The sequence below is a fragment of the Stenella coeruleoalba genome, assembly GCF_951394435.1.
Source record: "Stenella coeruleoalba genome assembly, chromosome: 11".
NCBI classification, from domain to species: Eukaryota; Metazoa; Chordata; class Mammalia; order Artiodactyla; family Delphinidae; genus Stenella; species Stenella coeruleoalba.
The window spans coordinates 64,662,183-64,681,537 of record NC_137157.1 but is presented as its reverse complement, the minus strand read 5'-3'; the positions used below and the strand labels follow the sequence as shown (position 1 = coordinate 64,681,537).

General features: G+C 51.5%; 1 protein-coding gene across 2 annotated transcripts; it reads right to left on the bottom strand.

The window, feature by feature from the left end:
- Positions 1 to 3,044: 3,044 nt before the first annotated feature.
- Positions 3,045 to 17,661, bottom strand: ENDOU (endonuclease, poly(U) specific; the record flags this gene model as incomplete). Of its 2 annotated transcripts, XM_079937756.1 has the most annotated exons (9): positions 3,045 to 3,717; positions 4,347 to 4,489; positions 5,219 to 5,325; positions 5,955 to 6,068; positions 8,713 to 8,912; positions 9,295 to 9,466; positions 9,945 to 10,079; positions 10,611 to 10,682; positions 17,607 to 17,661. In XM_079937756.1, 9 exons carry the CDS (start codon positions 17,659 to 17,661, stop codon positions 3,597 to 3,599), a joined length of 1,119 nt encoding a protein of 372 aa, XP_079793882.1. In that variant the 3' UTR covers positions 3,045 to 3,596. The 2 variants fall into 2 exon arrangements, with proteins under 2 accessions (XP_079793882.1, XP_079793883.1); XM_079937757.1 differs by lacking the exon at positions 10,611 to 10,682.
- Positions 17,662 to 19,355: the final 1,694 nt, after the last annotated feature.

The window sequence follows — 19,355 nt, the reverse complement described above, 5'->3', positions numbered from 1 at the left end:
CCTTTTGGTTTTTCTGTACCTATCGAACTATCCTCAGGTACAGAGATTCTTTCCTCAGCAGTCCAGTCTACTAATAAGCCCATCAAAGGTATTCTTCATTTCTATTACAGTGTTTTTTATCTCTAGCATTTCTTTTTGATTGTTGTATGATCAGGCCACCCAAGATGGCTGTTCTCTTGCTCTCTGTACATCCCTGTTCAACCAGTCCCTGCCTTACCTACACCCTACTCACATGACTGACCTTCCCTCTTAATCATATAGCCTAATCAGTAAATGTCTGCTACTTGCCCCAGGTTCCAGCAAGGGATTGTTCTAACCTTTAGATCACAATGTCTCCACTATGATAGTTTCACCATCATACTAGTGTTGCCACCATAGAGGGGCAGTGAGGGGCGTGCTGAGGTCAATTCCCTCTATCACCGGTAACCTCGCGCTCCTCTACCCACCCACCCCCATGGTAGTGAATACTGCTGCCTGCCACCTGCTGCACAGAGCAGGGTGTTGCTCCAGGACCTTGCTTCAGGCATGTAAGATCCCCCTATCCACTAAGCCATTGATGTCTCTGTCCTCGATCCTGGGCTCTTTCCTCAGCCTGCAGGCTGGGCAAGTACAGGGCTTGCAGACCTGTGGGGTGCAGCCCAGTAATTGTTTCTTAGAACATCCATCTCTTTGCTTACATTGCCCATCTGTTCTTGCATGCTATCTACTTTATCCCTTAAAGCCCTTAGCATATGAATCATAGTTGTTTTAAATCCCTAGTATGATAATTACAACATTCTTGCCATGTCTGGTTCTGATTATTTGCTTTATCTCTTCAAATTGTGTTTTTTGCCTTTCGTTATGCAAGCAGAGAGGGTAGGGAGTCCCCAGAGAAAGAGAACCAGGCATGGCTTTCTTGACAGAAGAGAAGCCATTTGGGGCCTAAGCCATTCTGTAATCTAAACCTGGCCACAGTGCTTGCCCTTGAACAGGTCTGAGTATTTAATGATCTTAAGGGAACAAAAGAATGCAGAAACAAAGGACTGTTATCAGGCAAGAGAAGTAACAATAGCAAAGATCAGGAAAAAAAAAAAAAAGATAGCAAAGATCAGTGGTAAAAACTCCCCGTTCTGTTTCAGTAGTAAAGATTAACCTGGGGTCTTCCCTGGTGGCACAGTGGTTGAGAGTCTGCCTGCCGATGCAGGGGACACAGGTTCGTGCCCCCGGTCCGGGAAGATCCCACATGCCGCGGAGCGGCTGGGCCCGTGAGCCATGGCCACTGAGCCTGCGCGTCCGGAGCCTGTGCTCCGCAACGGGAGAGGCCACAACAGTGAGAGGCCCGCGTAACGCACACACAAAAAAGAAAGATTAGCCTGAAGAGCTCAACCACCACATCAGCTGGAAACTGAGGGGTGATGTTGTTGACCTTTTCTGACCCTCAACTAAAGCTTGGACTCTGTCAGACAGCCCAAGCCCCTCCATGAACATGCAGGGGCCCTTAGCTTAACACTTCCCCAGTTTTGCTGTTTGGGGTGACGCTGCTTTGGGAAAGATCCCCAGTGTTCTCCTTACTGTGGCTGCAAGTGAGAAATCCTTCTTCCTCCCTATCTTTGGCCTGGTTGTCTTTTGGCTCGACACCCGCCAAAAGGGGAACCCCGTTTTGGGGTAACAGTTTTTTCTTGATAGCCAGACACAATGTACCAGTAAAAGAAAGTGCTGTAAATAGGCCTTTAGTAATGTGGTGGTGAGGTGTGAGGGGAGGGAAGGCATTCTGTAGTCCTCTGTAGGTCTGTCCTTCAGTCAGCCTATGCCTCTGTACTGTGAATTTCACAAGTGTTTCTCCCCGCTTGTGCGGAGAGGATGGATGGAAGGGGGCTGGAGTTGGGTAATTTCTCTTCTCCCACTTGGAAGGCTAGAGTTGGGTCTGTCCCTACCTGTCAGTTAGGCTCTGACAATACCCCAGCAGCTTAGGCTCTGGCGAACTAGCTTCCCCTCAGGGCAGACTTTGTTAAGAAGGACAGAATGCTCTGGAGTATTTCAAAATGGTTTCTTTTCTCACACCGGTGCGGGAAGGCTGAGGGGATTTTTCTCACACGTTTATGATGGGAGCTCCTGGAGGTACATTTCACAGCATTGTGCAGGAGCGTTAAAAACTCCCCTGGAGTTTTTAACGCTCAGAGCCAACTGCACTGAACCTCCAGCAGTTATCGATTACAGTTCAGGTTTTTGAACCACAGCCCTGGTTTCTGTGTCTTCCTACATTCACCTGTCTTTCCAGTCCGAGGGCAGCAGTTTGCCTGTGTTCTCCCCTGTCTTACAGATCCAAGAAGAATCGTTGGTTTTTCACTCTGTTCAGTTTTTACTTGTTGTTAGGATGGAATGGTGACTTCCAGGCTCAATTATATGTGGAACCAGAAGCGGGAAGGGCTCTCCTTCCGCCCTTCACATTACAAGTCCACCAGGTGAATTCTCCACCGGTCTTAGCTAGAGAGACTTAGGTGAGTCAGGAACTTTACCAAGATACCACATCCTCCAGGTCATCCCAAAGAGTCACTAAAGCCAGAAGCATCACTCCCAGCCCTGCTCCACAGAAAAGGCTGGGAGACAGACAGTTGAGGGGGACCATATGCAAAGAAGAGACACATTTCAAGTTTTCTGAGATGACTTGAGACTCAAGACTCTATAGCATAGTTCAAGCCTTGCCCTGGTTCCCAATGTGATTAGGGGAGAAATGCATAACTGAGTGAAATAGGGAGCCCCAGTCTCCCTGTCTTCCATTCTAAGAGCTTATGCAAATTATGGCTGCCGAGTTAGACTTAAAATAATTACGTTAGTGACACCAAGCTCTAGGTTCCTTTCTTCTTCTGATGCAAAATCTTCCGCCTAGGAGGGGAACTCTTTTACAAACTATTTGGAATCAAAATACAGCTCTGTAACTGCACCAAATACCCACAGTTAGGAAGCTTCTTGTTGCAGTTACCTAGCTGACTACAAAAAAATCGGGCCTGGAGGAGTCCACTGCCGCTCCAGCCTACTCGCTGCATCAGCCGTTACCCTCTCGCGGACCCTGTTCTGAGAGGATCTCACCCTAGAAAAGACCAAATACCCACCCTTGATCTCCATAGCCTGTTTTATTTGAGGCCCCAGTATGGGGGTGATTACAGTTTGCAGAGCTGTGTACCGTAAGAGCCATTAGGGTAACCTTGAATTTCTCTCAGCCATTCTTCCTAAGAACAATTGAAAACATCTTCACGGTAAGAATGTCATCAGGTTTGCCTTCTCACCAACCCCCAAAAGAGGAAATGGGGCAAACCCCTTCCCTTTGCATTAAAAGGAAACATGAGGCCTGGAGACCTCAAGGACTTATTCAGGGTTCCACCTCCCAGCAGGGCAAAGAGCTATTGAGGGTCCCCACCTTCTGTTTCCAAAATGCTGGAGGACAAAGATGTGACTGTTTCTCTAATTTGTATCATTTTCTCTCTTTCTCATATGGGCATTTCTGGATTGGGGAGTCCCTCCCAGTCTCCTCCATTCCCTCCCCCTCCAGCGCAGAGCAAATAGCATCTCAGTCCGACAAGAGCTCTCACTGCCCTCACGCCCCTTTCTAGCTCGAAGCTCTATTGGGTAGGAGACACCACGTAGGCTGTGGCGATGTACTTCTTGCCATTTCCGTAGGTTGACTTGTCCCAGGTATAGGTCTGGATGGCCAAGGGATGTCCACCCAGGCTTAACTGGCACCTGTGGGGAAAGATCAGCAAATCATAGGGACCTGCTTCACTCCACCTCCGTCCCCAAGCTGGAAGGATGAAGTTCAGCCCGCGCGGAAGGGCTCCACCCTGTCTCAGCCTCTAAGGGAGCTGCCACAGCTCGCTTCAGCGTCTGCCTCTGGCTCCCCACGTGCAGAGGGCCCTCTTAAACTCTGTCTTCTTTTCTGTCTTCTTAGAGAATACTGCTTCTTATCTGTCCTACAGGAATATTCTCAAATCCAACTCTAGAGCTGCGACCTCCAGAAATGAAATGTCCGCTTAGGGTTTCAGAAGTGGTTGGGCCCAGAGTCCTCAAATGTTAGAGAAGATGAGGGCCAGTGGTTTCTAACTGTACTCTCTGGGGCTCCAGCGTTCCCCCAAACAGCCTCAGGGGCCAAACAGAGAGGCTTGCAGCCCCAGGGCAACTCCATTTCTAACTGTTTTGTATATTAAGCTCCTGCATACGATTGCACTTGGAGGAGGGAGGGGATGTGGTTCTGCTGCTGGGGTGAAGGTTGGCAGCTACATGACTGATCTGATCAACTGCTTCACGTTCCAAGACAGAAAACCGAGGCCCAGAACAGTGATTTGTCCAAGCCCTCCTGAGCCACCAGGACTTACACTTTGCCTGGCCTGGCGATGAAGCACAGGGAGTAAAGGGCAAACTCAAACTCGGGGCTGCTGCCGATGAAAGCTGAACCCATTTCCTTGTAGTAGCCGTCCCAGCTGAACTGCAAGGCCAGCACCCTGGGGTAAGAATCCCCCTGCGGAGAGAAGGGCGGTAAAGGGGGTCTGCAGAGTGCCACAGTGCGGAGTCGCACGGAGGGTTGGCTAGGATTTGTCGAGGGCCCGTGGGGGTCTGTGTGAGCTCCCTGGGGAGACTGGATTCTTTAAATCGACAGACGATGCAGTCTTCCCTGCTAGGGTATCTTGAGTCCTGCGCACACCCTCTCTCTGGAGCCGCCAGCTCGCATCTCCCAGAAAGGCCACAGTCAGCATCCATGTGCCCGATGCCAGGGGAGCAGGGACATAACCGTTTCCTGTGGCCCTCACATGCGGAAGAGAAGGACAGCTTATTGCCCCCAAATTATTTCCAGGCTCAGGGCAGCAAAGGGTTCTTTTTTTTTATAAAAATATAAGAAGTTTAACTCAGACTAGCCAGACTGAAACTTCAGCTGACACCACATTCTAAGGAAAGTCAGGTCTTTGGTTTTCCCCTCTAAGGATTCTCCCCTGCCCACACTCTCCCATCCAGAGAGGACGCCCTCTGCCCCCTGCCCCCTGCAGCTCGGGAGCCTTCACTGTTTGGAAGCGTCCTGGCTGGCTAAACCCTCTTTCCAGCAAATGGGGAAGTCCTATTCACGATCCCCGTTAGACTGCCAAGAGGGTCAGGGTGGGAGACAAGTCTGCCTGTTTGGAATTCAGAACGAGGACAGGATGTCTGGGTACTGACGGCGCTTTTCCAGCCCACGGGGTCAGCACTCAGTACTCACGGGCCCGTCACAGATGTGACTGTAATAGTCAACCAGGCCCTCCTTCTCCTGCATGTAGAAGTGGATCCAGTTATGGAAGCCAGAGACCTTGCCTTTTTTGACTTCACCTGTAATAAACAGATCAAGGTGGGTGATCTGGGCCTCCCCTCCGACCTCTTTCCCCGCTCCCGTGCCAAGGCTGTACCCCTTCTCCAGTCTCTTATCCCTAGAATGTCCACCCCAACTTCCCAGAGTCCCTCACGCCCCTAACTCTCACCTCAGAAAGCTACACACACACACACACACACAACTCCCATTTCAGCTGAAGCCCTTGGGAGAGTTCCTTCTCCCCACTGACCCTGGGCCATTCTGAGATACTCCTCTAGCCATTTCCCTAGGAGCAAGCCAGACTTGGTGGGAGCCTTACGCTGGGGCAATGGGGCCTCCTTAGGAAACTGCTGACCAAGCCCTGGAAGCAGAGGACCATTGAGAGGTAGACAGCCAGGGCCGTCTCTCTTCTTACGTGTGCACCTTGGGAGCCCCGGTGTCTGGGCTTCTTTCTCCCTCTGATACTCCAGAAGAAACTGGCCCTCAAACATGGCCCCTCAGTCCCCTCCCTCTTGGCCAGGGAGCAGACGTGCCCTGCCCTGCGAGCTGGCTTGACTACTGATTCATCGGTGCTGATGCTGCCCTGTGCCTGAGGGAAGCATCTCTCTTCATCCCTCCAACTCTTTCTTCCCAAGCAGAGTAATCCCACCTAAGAAGACATGTTCAAAGCCGCCTGAGTCCCTGTCTTCTTTGCCTCTTGAATACAGCCCAAACCACATGTTTTTCAAGTCGTTGACGAACTCCTGTTCTGTGCTGTAGCGGTCTGGGGAGAGGAACACAGAGGACTGAGGAGAGGGGAAGGCAGGGCCAGATCCTGGAAAGCAAGGAAGGGCCACCTGCTCCAGCGTGACAAGAGACAGGTGGGTTCTGCCAACATAGTCAGTTGTTCGCTCAGCAGTTATCTATGCCATAGATTCTATGGGGCGCCTGTTCTGTGCCAGGCCCAGATCTAAAGGCTGAGGATTCATCAGGGAATCACAAGGACAAGATTCCTGTCTTTATAGTTTATATTCCGGTAGAGGAGACAGATAATAAACAAACAATAAACGGTATGATTTCACATAAGTGCTATGAAGAAAATAAAGCAGATTGTCCCATGATGCCTGGAGGTGGGGTTCGGGTGGGAGCTTTTCTAGAAAGGCCTCTCTGAGAAGGTAGCACTGATCAGAGACCTGAAGGGTAAGGAGTCAGCCGTGCAAAGACCTGGGGGAAAGAGCCTTCCACGTAGAAGGAGCAGCAAGTGCAAAGGCTCCAGGACACCCCGGTGTTTAGAGAGCTGAGGGCCCATGTAGCTGGAGCACAGCCAGCAGGAAGGGAGAGTGGTAGGAGAGGAGGTCTGGGAGGCAGGCAGCTGCCAGCCCATGCAAAGAAGGTTGGAGCTCAGTCAAACCTTAACAATAAGAAAAATAGTTTCGATTTACTGAGTTTGTTCTGTGTACCTGGCACTGTTTGAGTGCTTTCAATCCTCACATAGATTCTTCATGTCAGGTTGTTACCAGGCGTTCCTGGTGGAGGAAATGGAGGTGGGGAGTGGGGAGGTAAAGAGAAGAATCAAATATAACCCCTGGGCTTTGGGCCTGAGCAACTGGATGAAGTATGGGGTCATTTATGAGATGGGGAAGATGAGGAAGGAGCAGGTCTGGAGGAAGAGGCAGGAACCGTGAGTTCTCTTTACCCTAAGTTCTGAGTAGATGCCAGTTAGACAGGCAGGGAAATGTCAGGGCTGGAGATCTGAATTAGAGAGCTAGCAACTATCGACGGTTCACTGCCCAGAATTGTGTGTAGAGGACGCTAAAGAGATACCAGGCATATTCCCTCCTTTCAAGGACTTAAAACACGGTTGGGTGGTCCAGTGGTTAAGAATCCGCCTTCCAGTGCAGGGGATGGGGTTTCGATCCCCGGTCAGGGAACTAAGATCCCACATGCCGAGGGGCAGCTACTGAGCCTGCGTGCCACAACTAGAGAGCCCACGCACCGCAACTACTGAGCCCACACGCCACAACTAGAGAGAAGCCCGCGCACCTCAACGAAGAGAAAGCGTGCCGCAACTAAGACCCCACGCAGCCAAAAATAAAAATAAAATACAATAAACAGTTTTTTAAAACCACGCAGTTGGAAAACAAGACTAAGAACACACGATATAATAGAGAACGCCTTCACAATCTGAATGGCTACAGCTTACCGGGTGCCAGGCTTTCCACTGAGTGTTTTACATGCATGAATCCCCCAAGACCGCATTGCACAGACAAGGCTCAGTTGGGGTCTGAGGGTCAAACGGCCCAGGATCCCTTGCATCATTAGCAAGTGAAACCAAGTCTCTCTGGCCCAAGGCTATTTTAGGACACACTCCAAACCCTTGACCTCTGAAGAGACTCCGAAAGCCAGCTGTGAGCTGCAGCAAGTGCAGCTTCATAAATGAGGTGGAATGTGAGCTAGAACTTTAAGGATAAGTGGGATTTGGACAGGGAGAGAGGCGCAGACCGGGTGGGTAGTGGAACAGCCTGGACTAGGGCTCAGTCTCGACCTCCAAGATCCTCTCCTGTGTTTACTACAAGGAGAACACCAGGGGGCAGTGCAGGATCGCGCCCTCTTCACGGGGCTTGCTTGTGCGTCACCGGCTTTACCTAAAAACAGTGTTACTAACTCTTAACGGGGCTACCGGAGGATGGAATGCAACGGCTCCGAGCAGAGGCGATCCCACGGCCAGCAAGGGATGACCAGGACGGAGCCACCCCCAGGCAAGGCCCAGCTGCCCGGAGTTCAGGAAAGGAATCTGGAGGACACCAACAAACACACCGCATGCCAAGAAGTCCTGCGGCCCAAACCTTTTTTGGTCTGATTCACATGTATCTGTATCTGGAGTCTCTCCAACCAGAACCCTTCCCAGTATCACGTCCCCCTCTGAACCTTTGTTGATTTTCTGTTGCTGTGTCCCCAGCAAAAATGTGGAATGGGCCGGCCTCCTTCCTGGACTTAGTGCCCGATGAGGGAGCGGGGGCAGGGACCCTACGTGCCTGCAAAGCGGTGCTGAGTCCGGGATCAACTCAGGTGGCAGAGGAGTGCCCTGGGGGCTGAGCGGGAGCTGGGTGACTCACGGCCTGCGGAGAACCCTGAGACCGAAGCAGCAAGTGGGGGGCAAACCAGGCTGCTAAGATTAGGTCAAAAGATGGGCTGACTTCGAAGCCGGACAGAGGATTTTTCAGCTCCTGCTTGGGTCTGTGGTCTCTTCTAGGCCCCTCTCTGTCCCCTCCCAGAGGTCCACTGGCCTCCACCTAGTCCCCACCTGCTCTCTTAACCTGCCCGCCGTGGAGCCCCCAGGGGTGCCTGGCCCGCGGTGGGCACACCGCATCCTCAGCAGGGCCTCCCTCTCTCTCGGGGCCTGGGGGAGGCCTCACGGCGTCACTCACTCTGCTGGTGGAGGAAGCCGTAGAGTTCCTTCATGACGGCCGTCTTCATAACCTCGCTGAGGAAGGTGTCCTGCTCAGCCAGCTGCTGGGCTGTGAAGTGCTCCCCGCGGCCCACGGCCCGCTGGTAGTTGTCGAGGAGGCTGATGAAGGCGGCGTAGGTCGGCTTGGAGAAGAGCTTCTCATGGACATACGTGAAGAGCCTGGGGCAGGTAGAGGGAGGCCCAGTGAGAGGCCTGCACGCGGAGCAGAAACCCCTCCAGAACTTCCAGGTGCAGGGGCGGGCATGAGAGGGTTGGGTTCAGAGGCAGAGTGGGGACTTCACATACTCTTGGGGACAACGCATGAGGTCCCTCTTTTCTTCCACTTCATCTCTTGGAAGGTCAGTTCTATTCTCAGCCCAGCCAGTCCCAGAAACCCTCCCAAATGGATCCCCACAGGTCCTCAGATGGCTTTATCTGTCTCTGGAGACATATTTTTTCCCTCTCCCTTTGGTCCTGCCTGCCTTGAGGAGAAAAGAGCTGAGGCACCAAAGCGAGCAAAGCTGGGGGAGAGACTGCAGGAAGAGGCCTGAAGGGAACTCACGGCTCTGGGCAGCGGTCTACTTGGTCTCTGGCCTCCGAGGGTGAGATGCACTTTTGGCGATTGAGAACAATGTCTTCCTCCTGGGCTTTGTTGGTATCTGCCCTATAGATCTTCTCAGAGATGCTCTGCGTTTCCCCCTTCGTTATGACATCGCTGGTGTGGGAGAAACCCTCTGGGAGGAATTGGGGGAGGGGTGTTTCAGAGCCCGAGGGAGGCCAGGGGGCAAGCAGCTGTCTGTGTGCATCCCCTCCTGGGCACCTTCCAGAAGCCCGCAGCGGGGGAGAGGGGCTGCAGTCAGGCGCCCTAGTGATTGTAGGGCAGGGGCCTAGCGGCCTAAAGGATCCTTAAGTTCAGCACATGGCCTTGCCCACAGAATGTCCATGAAATAGCCACACTGCTCCCTGCCCCTAGGAAATTTCTCGTACTTTGGCACACATCAGAATTGCCTGGAGGGCTTGTGAAAACAGAGTGGTGGGCCCCTCCTCCAGAGTTTCTGATTCAATGGGTCTGGGGTGAGCCCTAGAGTTTCCATTTCTAATAAATTCCCAGATGATGCTCATGGTACTGGTCCAGGGACCACACCCGGAGAGCTATTGCTCTAGAGAGTTCCTCTGCCTCTGGGGCTATGCTAAAGGGAGCAGGAGACTGACCACGGCCACACAGGCTCTCGAAATCCTCGCAGCAGTTTCCAAACTTTGGGCAGCGGGCGTTGCAGTGGCATAGGTGGTGCTTGTCGAAGGCTTCCAGGCAGCGGCCCCGGCAGGAGTTGGGTGCCGAGTACAAGTCTGAGAGGACAGAGGGGAGGTGTGTCCTGGGCTGACCTCTAGGGGTCGCTCCCCGCAGCGGCCAGGCCGTGCCCACTGCATGAACCCCACCCCACCCCGTGCCCCGCCCCCCAGCCTTGCTTTCCTGATGCTTCCTATTAAAGAACTCCAGGGAAGGAAAACAAACAAGCCTAATTGGTGCACACCCTTCACAGTCAGGAAGTCCTTTCTGGTGCCGAACTCTACTTTCTGGCCTGTTGTTTTTATAATCTTCCCTCTCTAAAAATAAAATCTCTTCCCCTTCCCTGTCCCTCTCAGCAGGCCTCGGACTCTTTCCTGCCTACCCCCCAGGTCACTGAGGCCCTGGGGCTTCCTCCCTCCCAGACCCCAGGAGTCCAGCGAGCTGCTCTCACCACCTCTAGGTGCTGGATTAGGGGTCCCATCTGGCTTTGGCTTGGGCCTGTGGCCACTCACGTGGCTGCCCCCTCCTCCTCATCCTCTCACGTCCCTCATCTTTATCCCGAAGGCCCCCCTCTGGGGAGGCAGACTCACCGCTAGCCGGGGCCCCCTCCATCTCTTCTTCCAGCTCCAGGAATGGCTCAGGCTCGTTGAGGTCCTCATCAGCTGTAGGTCAGAGAAGTAAAGTCACCAAACCTCCCCAAGGGGCCCCTCCTCTTTATCACTGATTCTCAGTCCTCCTGGCTTCGGGGACAAGCATGTGCAGTGGAAGAAAATACAAAACAGGGGCGAGGGTACGTTGAGCAAGTACCAGGTGAAGGAGGAGAAAATCTGAAAGTGTAAGACAGGGGGATTGAAAACTGTTCACAGAAGTGAAACAACATCCCCAGGCGACAACCCTCCTCGCCATTCACCCTTCTGGTACCCAGTGTGCTCATCTGTAGAAAGGGGAGGTGGTGGGCAGGAGGTGGTCTCTTCTGGGCTGAAAACTCTGAGGTTGGGATGACTTTTATTTAATGTAAATTGATAGGTGGATAGGCTTGAACTCTCCAAATGACAAGACCCTCACTTAGGAACATCGCTTACCTGTAATAACTCCCAGAGTCAAGGGTGAACTCCTCCCAGGCCTCATGGAATAAGAACTGTTTCCTGAGATACCAGATTCCCTTCTTTCTTCGCAATTACACTTGGCAATGGCCACAAAGGCTGCATTTGGGAATCTTTAGGCGCATTCAGAAAAGCACATTCCTATTGCTGGCCCATTCCCTTGCCTGCAAGCTGAGTAACTGCAACCTTGGCTCTGGGCAGAGAAGGGTGGAGCGGGGCTGGGGAGGAAGACGAGGGAATGAATGTTGCTGGGGACTCTGAGCTCCTCTCTCATCACGGAGGGGAATAAATTCTACCCCTACACCACTCCCCCCAAAACCCAACACTATTACAAAGTGCTTCAGAATCTGTCAGCGCAGTCACCAGATAGTATCTTGTTCTTACCATCAGAACCGTGGGGCAGGTTATTCATTCAGTCAACAAACATCTCCTGATCACTTGCTTTCTGCCAGGCTGTGTTTTAAGTGCTGACAGTCCACAGGGTTCTTAACTCAGCCACCATTTATGCTAAATAGACCTTTGTGAGCTGATCTAGAGCCTCAATCGCCATTGATGATATTTTTTCTGTGGGAAAAGGATTCTGAATTGCACATCAGAGACGGTGATGAAACGGCTGCTAGGCTGAGTATCGTCTCTATCTTGAAATGCCAGCCTGATTGTCCGAGGTGCACAGGCCTCCCTGTGTCTGCTACATGGGGCACAGGGCAGCAGAAAGGGGTCGGCTCGTAGAAAACAAACTTATGGTTACCGAGGGGGAAGGGGAGAAGGGATAAATTGGGAGATTGGGATTGACATATACAACTACTATATATAAAATAGATAACTAATAAGAGCCTACTGTATAGCACAGGGAACTCTACTCAGTACTCTGTAATGACCTATAGGGGAATAGAATCTAAAAAAGAGCGGATGTATGTATATGTATAACTGATTCACTTTACTGCACAGCAGAAACCAACACAACATTGTAAATCAACTATACTCCAATAAAAATTAATTTTTTAAAAAAAGAAGGGGGGTTGGCTCTGATTCTGGCACTGAGCTCTGGGCCTGGGTTTCCCTGCCTGGGCCTGATGAGCAGAGCTGCTAGTATGTGTGGTGTTTTTTGTGTAAATTGATTTAGCATTGTTTTGGGTGGAAGTAACTCTGAGGGCACATTGCTGGGCCAGCAGAAACCACTCTTGGGCAAATTAGGAAAAGGTACGCCTTTCTCAGCAGACACAGCTCTTCACCAAGACACATGGCTTAGCGAGAAGGATACAAATTCAACTTCGGTCCAACTCACCTTCTCAACCAGGGGCCCTTGTGCAGTGCACAACCTGCACAACCATATGCAGTGGTCTTGCTGGCCATTACCTACCATGGGACACACGGTTTGACACACGGTTAGCAAGGCTTCATGTCACAAAGCAGAAGACCATTTATCTGGGAGTCTAAAATATCGGAAGCATCCAAACAAGGGAATTATTCGAAGCGAGTTTTTCAAATTTTAAACTGTGTAGTTGGAGTAGCAGAAGAACAACTGGCTTTTGAGGGCGATGCATGTCCCATTTAACCTCTGGCCTGGGAATGACAGGTCAGAGATGTGCAACCACTCAGTCCACTCGCGATAGGAAGAGTGGTATGAATTGTCAGTTACTGATGCCATGCGGTCTTCCTGGTGGCATGCAAGTTGGGAAAGTTCACTACCACTTTTTGACTTTTGAAAATGATAATTGGTAATGTAATGCATGCTGAAATGATATTTTCATTCTTTTGCTTTTTTGGGGAATTACTTAAATTTTCCAGATATTATTAATCCTGGTAGTTCAGACAGATATTCCAGGTGAATGACATCTACTTTATTTTAAGTTGGGGCTTTATGTTGGAGACATCCTAGAATACCCAGGACAAGTGGTGGCCATTACAGCGAGATGCGCATGACTCCATTTGGCCTACGGGCAGTAAAGGTCACAAACTTAGCTCTATGGGGATCCTATTCTCCTCATCAAGGCACCCTCTGCAGAAGGGTTCACAGACAGGGGCAGGAGCCCCACCTGGCAGGGAAGGTCATTGCTAGCTGCCGGGGAGAGGTACGTGCACAGCCTCCCATACACAACATAAGCCTCGTCCCCACCACCCACCACCTGCCACCCACTGACTAATAATAGAGACCAGGATCACAGAGTCAGGTGCCAATCGGGGCTAGACCTGTAACACAAATGAATCAAGAAGCAGGAAGGCAGTAGAAAGAGGTAGGGACGGTGACAAACCTGGGAACGATGCCCTGCCTGAAACTGGCAGCCACGAGCAGCTCCAGCCAATTGTTGCCATGTTGAGATGCAGGCTCAGTGTCGCCAGAGCCTCCAGTTTTTCAAAAGAAGCCTTCATTTCTATGTGAACTTTTCCAACTTTAAAAAATTCAGACAGACCGAAGAAAGAGGTCTGTGGGCTGGGCATGGCCCAGAGGCCACCATTCACCTGTCACATAGAGGCTGGTGAGTCACCTTCGCTCCAGTGATCCCACCTGCCTTCTCCCCTCTGACCTCTGTCTCTCATCCTGTGTCCCTTTGATGTCTTCTGCTTCTCTGTTCTTCCCTCCCCTTCGTTTGGTCTCCTCTGCACCCTCTTCCCCCCCCCCGTGTCACGTCTTTCTGTCTCTTCTAGTTTGGGTTAGTTTAGCTCAGGGTGGGGAATGAGGTGGGTTTGGGTGAGAATTGGACTTTGGAATAAGTTCTGTTATGTAACCACAGACCACATCCCTTACTCCAGCCAAATGGCTTGCAGAAGCCAGCTTTTGGTCACAAGGGGCATAAGACAAGAAATTTTGAAAGACATGGTACAAACCCACCAGCACTCCTAAAATGACAAGCCCGCCACAGCAAAGACAGTGGAGGGGGTAGCTGGCTGGGCGCTCTTTCCTTTCACTCTGGGCTTTAAGGGTGATAACAGAGCCTTTGTTTCCATTTGAGGTTCCTGAGGTTTGGATTTAGTGGGTACTGGGTTTAGGGTCAGGCTGTGGGTTATGGAGAATGTCAAGATCAGAGTCAGAGTCACAGTTAACACTGGAATTTGTATGAATGAAGAAACTGAAACCTAACTGGGGCCCGGATTGGGGTGGGTTAGGTTTAGATTAAGAGCTAAAGTTAGGATTTGGGCTTGAGTTAATTATTGGTAAAATAACAATTTTGTGTTGCTGTTCGGGTAAGGAAAGGGAATAGGTTGAAAACTGCAGGGTTGAGGAATGTATCAAGACTAGGAGAGGAGAAATAATCCCAATTTTGCCTTAGCTTAGATTTGGGGTTTGGTCCTGGTTGTGATTCCACACAGGTGTAGCATCGAAATTTAGCCTGGATTGGGGTGGAGGTGGAGAAGAGAGATATGGGTTTAGCCACTGGTTTGCATTCCGGGATTAGGGTTTATACTGTGCTAATGAGGGTGGCACAGCAGAGAGACAAAGAACCCGGACTCTGGCACCAAACTGCTCGAGGCCACGATTCTGGTTCTTCTGCTTTCTAGCTATGTGATCTTGGGCAAGTCATTTGACCTTCTTTGCCTCAGTTTCCTTCTCTGTAAAAGTGTGATAATAATGGAGCCCATCTCATAGTCTATTCATAAGAATTAAATGAGTTCATTTTTGTAAAGCACTTAGGACACCGCATGACACACAGTAGCGCCACTTAGATGTTAGATAAATAAACAGTCAGTATTTCATGCCCATCTTCCAGGTGGCAAGTGTCCAGACTGGCTGGAGCAATCTTCCCTGTCTACCTACTCAATCTAGCTGACTCCCTCCCTGGGTTTCAACTGGGCCATCGCTCGGGCTGGGGTGTCAGCATGTTGATGTTGCTGACAGTTTCTAGCTGACATCTCCGCTATGGGTCTGTGTTCTTTACATCAAAGAGGCGTCAAGATGAACCCAGGTCCTGAGGCAACTTCACACTGTGTAAAGGGCTTCCAGTGTGGCCAGAAAGGCAGAGCCAGTGGATTGTCCCTAAAAGAGACCAGGCCCAAGGCCACTTGTCCCTCCAAGCCTAGGGGAACTCCCCCTGAATCTTAAATGATGCTCCCTTGGTGGAACCCAAATGCAAAGACCTTAAGGTGAAGTTTTCAGCCCAGTAGGAAGGCTGTGTCAGCTGCCTGCTCAGTCAGCCTGGCAGTACACCCAGAATCCAAAGGGAGAGAATTCAGACAAATCAGGGCAACGCTCTTAATGGGCCAGATCAGCAGAGTCCAAGGAAGGAATTCACCCCATTCCAGCAGCTGGCACCAGTCGAGAAGGGCTGCAAGTCAATAGTCAGCTCTGTAGAGCTCAAGAGGGCGCCGCCCCACTGGCCCTGGCTGAGTGGACTTTTTCATCTCTGTTCAAGAACTTTGTCCCCAGTAGGAATCCCAGGCCAGGGATCCTTCACACTTCCCTGTACACCTCACCTTCAAGAGGACCTTGGGACTTGAGGGGGGAGGTTAGGACTGGGAGGGACTTCTCCTCATACGTACCTCCCCGGGCTGCTCTGGGGACACTCAGGTGAGTGTCAGAGTGTCACCCTGACTACTCACTCCAGCGATCCCACCCAGTACCTCCCGTTCATACAAACCCTCTGTGTGCGCCTCCCTCACTAGCCAGGCGCCTGAATCGCCGCTCCAGTAATCCTCTGCCCCATCTCTCTGACTCTCTTTCTGCCTTACTCCATCTTGGCCTTTCTTCTCCTGGACAGAGGTACCCTCTTCAGTCCCCGGGAAGAGCTTGTCACCAGCCCCCATCCCTACACGAAATGCTAAATTTCTCCGTACACTCCAACACTTCAGTATGCCTCAACACCCAGTCCCTAACCACACTGCCCACCAAGAAACTTGGTCCCAAACCTGGGTGTCCCTATATGCCAGCCCTCAGCCCCTCTGATGGTTGGGGACTCCTACATCTGTGCTTCTCTGGGGGTCTCAGAGGCTGTTTCCGTGGACACCTAGCCAACCAAGTAGATTCACTTCCAGGACCAGATTCCTGCTTCAATTCACTTGAAACAACCAGGGACCTAAGACTGGCTCCCGTGCTATTCATACTCTTGCATCTAAGTTCTGAGATGTTGGCATAGGACAGACAAGAACCGAGCCTCTTCCTCCCACTTCAGGAAAGAAGGAGGCATCACCCACTGGACCCTCTCTTCCCCATCAGTCCCATAGCAGGATCAGACCACCAGCCCCAGGGGCAAGGGCGCCATCTGCCCTTCCGAAGCCACCTTGGCCTCTGCCCTCAGGGATGTCCCCCAAGGATCAAATGTCTCCAGTTGCTCTCCTCTCCTGAGACTGGAATGCCTCAACCCCACACCACTCCTTCACAGTAAGCTAGAGGCTCTCGCACCCTCCCTCACTCCCTACCGAGAGCTCTGCGCCACCCCGGGCCCAGCTCTCTGCCATGTGTGCTGGAGAGGGGGTACACGATCCCATCCAGCGTGGGAGGCCTGGGAATGGCTTTCCCCTCCAAACGTTTTCCACTTAGGAATCCTGTTAGGGGTCTCCTTATCCACAACCTGACTGGAAATGATTCCAAGAGTAAATTTCATGTTTATATAAATTATTTTATATAAATAAATACTTGTTATATTACTAGAATTAATATGTTCTAAATATACTTATAAATATTATAAATGATTTTATATGTATTTATCTTTATAATCATAACCAAAGACCCAGTTTATTGAGATCTCACTCCATGTAGGGGGCTTCTTGTATATTATCTTATTTCACCCTTACGACAGTCCTAGGTAGGAAAAACCTGAGTGGGATTCTTTCTCCTTGGGCTGAGGATTCCCCCCACATCCCTCAGCCCAGCCCCCTCCCTTGGCACTCTCCCTACTCACCCAGTAACCACTAATTAACACATCAGCGTCCGCATCTGCAGCTGCTGAACAGGAACATGTTCCCATCCTTAGCCACGGGTCCTGTCCCTGCATCGCTAGTACCTGGGGGCCAGGACCCTTCTCTGCTTTAGGTCCTCTAACACGGGACAAGACTGATTCCTCTGACCACATGACCTGCCTCCTGGTCAGGGGCTCTTCCAGTTTCCCCGGAGCCTGCCCTCCTCCTAAGCCTTTACCCAGGGAAAGGTCCCACGCAGACAGCTCACCTACCCCCAGGTAGCAGAGGAAGTGACCAAGGGCGACCAGGCCACTCAAAGCCAGTCGGCCACAGCCCAGCTTTACGCTATACAGTGGCCCCAGAAAACAAAACCTTGGTGAGATCAAAAGTCAGGCTGGACTAAGGGATGCTTGGGGCTCATCTTCCAAGTCGTCGAGAAGGGGCTTCCATGACATCGGTCCATCAGCTCTGCAGCTCCCTTCATACAACCCAATCCACTCCAGAGGCAACTCCTGCCTCAGACCAGGCTTGGTCTAAGGTGTCCATGGCTTTAGGACAGAGCTGGCTCCCTCTCTTCTCACTACCCTCACACTCTCCCAAGTCCCCCAACTCTCGGCAGGACTCCTGCTATCCCCACCAGTAGTGACTTACCAGCCCAGGCCAGGCCGCAGAGCACGGCCACTATCAGGGGAACACAGGCCTTCATGGTGTCCGGTTGGAGGCCAAAAGGCGATTGGCCGTTGGACTCTCACTAGAGTCAACGTGAATATCACAGCTCCCAAATGAGCCTTGCTGCCCAGGCTGATCCTTTTAAAGACATCAGAACCTGTGGATCTGGTGCATCCAGGTCCTTCCAGGGGGAAGGAAGTGGAGAGTGGATTAGCCCAACAGCCGTTTGAAGCCCAAGGCAAGGGAACTAAGCAGGCAGGCAACGCCAGATGTTTAGAACAAGGGATGCTAGCTGTTTGTAGCTAGAAAATAGGTCATGCAAGCAGGCACAGCAACTTGGGTCTAGTGTGGGGGGGAGCACTCATGAGCTCATCTTTGGGTGATGCCTTTCAAACATCCACCCACCTGCAAGCCAGGGTCTTGACCCTCCAAGGGCCTCAACTGGCTCCATATTTGAATTCCAGGTGCTCAGCATGAGGAACATAGTAAGAGGGTCATTATGTGTTAGACAAACAGGAAGTGCTTCAACAAGCTTTGGGGTTCCAGAAGGAGTGATCTAGGAGGCACAGGTCAGAAACAAATGCTGTTCTTGCTACATCAAGCCACACGTAGCCACATCACCCTTGAAATGTCACGCAAATGGGCCTTTACCTCTTACTGAGTCAGCATCTCGGGTTTTACCTCTTTCAGGTTCTCCCAGGCTCCAGGTTGATGACGCCTCTTAAAGGCAGCCAAAGGACCATCATTTCTCTCCTCTCTTCATCCCTCTTACACTCCTCTCCCCCAGGGACCCCTCCCCAGAGAGAGACAAGGTTCTCAGGGCTCCCATCTTCCCAGGTCTGGGAGCAGAGATGCAGCAACGTAGGGCTGCCAAGTTTTCCCTCCTAATAAAGGTAAAATCTTCTAAGTAAAATGCCCTTTCCAGAAAGAGCACTGCACGGAGATTCTCAGGCCTCTCAAAAAGGAAGTCTCATAGAAAAAGGCAAAACTGATGAACAATTGAGACCACGCTGCAGTAATATTTCCTGGGGTGGGGTCGGGGTGAGCACATCCTCCATCCTTCTTTAACAGTGGAACTTTCTTCCTCTCTCCCGTCTTCAGTTTTCCCATCTTTGAAACGATGGGGTTGGAGCTAATGATCCCTTCCAAGTTCTCAGATTTTAATTTTCAGGCCCCCCAGGGTGCACAGCTGCAAGGTGGGGCAGTCCCCACCTTGCAAGGGACTCACACCACCAGCACAATTGCCTCGCCATTTTCTCCAGGAAGGAAGCCCGCTTAAAGGGAGAAGGAGCCCTTTGTTTGCATAAGTGTCATTTGCACAACCGGAAAGCAGAGGTTGAGCCACTGCGAGCCAGAATCCTCACCCTCCCTGGACTGGGAGCACGGGGACATATCCTGGACCCCAGGTAGTTTAGGGAATAAAGGAGAGTGTCCCTGGCCGGGCAGGAAGCAATGGTGCCTCAGAGTTTGGGATTGGAAGGTCTGTCCCTTCCAGGGTGGGACCCTGGGTGAGGCCAAACCTATCAGAGTGGGAGTGGGGTCTGGCCAGGGTTGCCCTGATGTCCAGCTGAACCGACTGTGGGATGGAGTTTCAAGGGTGGGAGCGCTTCCCTCCATCAGGGGAGTTTTAGGTCAGGAGCAAGGCTGGGAGCTGGGGAGACAGTTGAAACTGACCCCATAGAGCCAGATGGGCCATCTGAGGACCGAAGTGTCCTGGATAGGGTCCTCCAA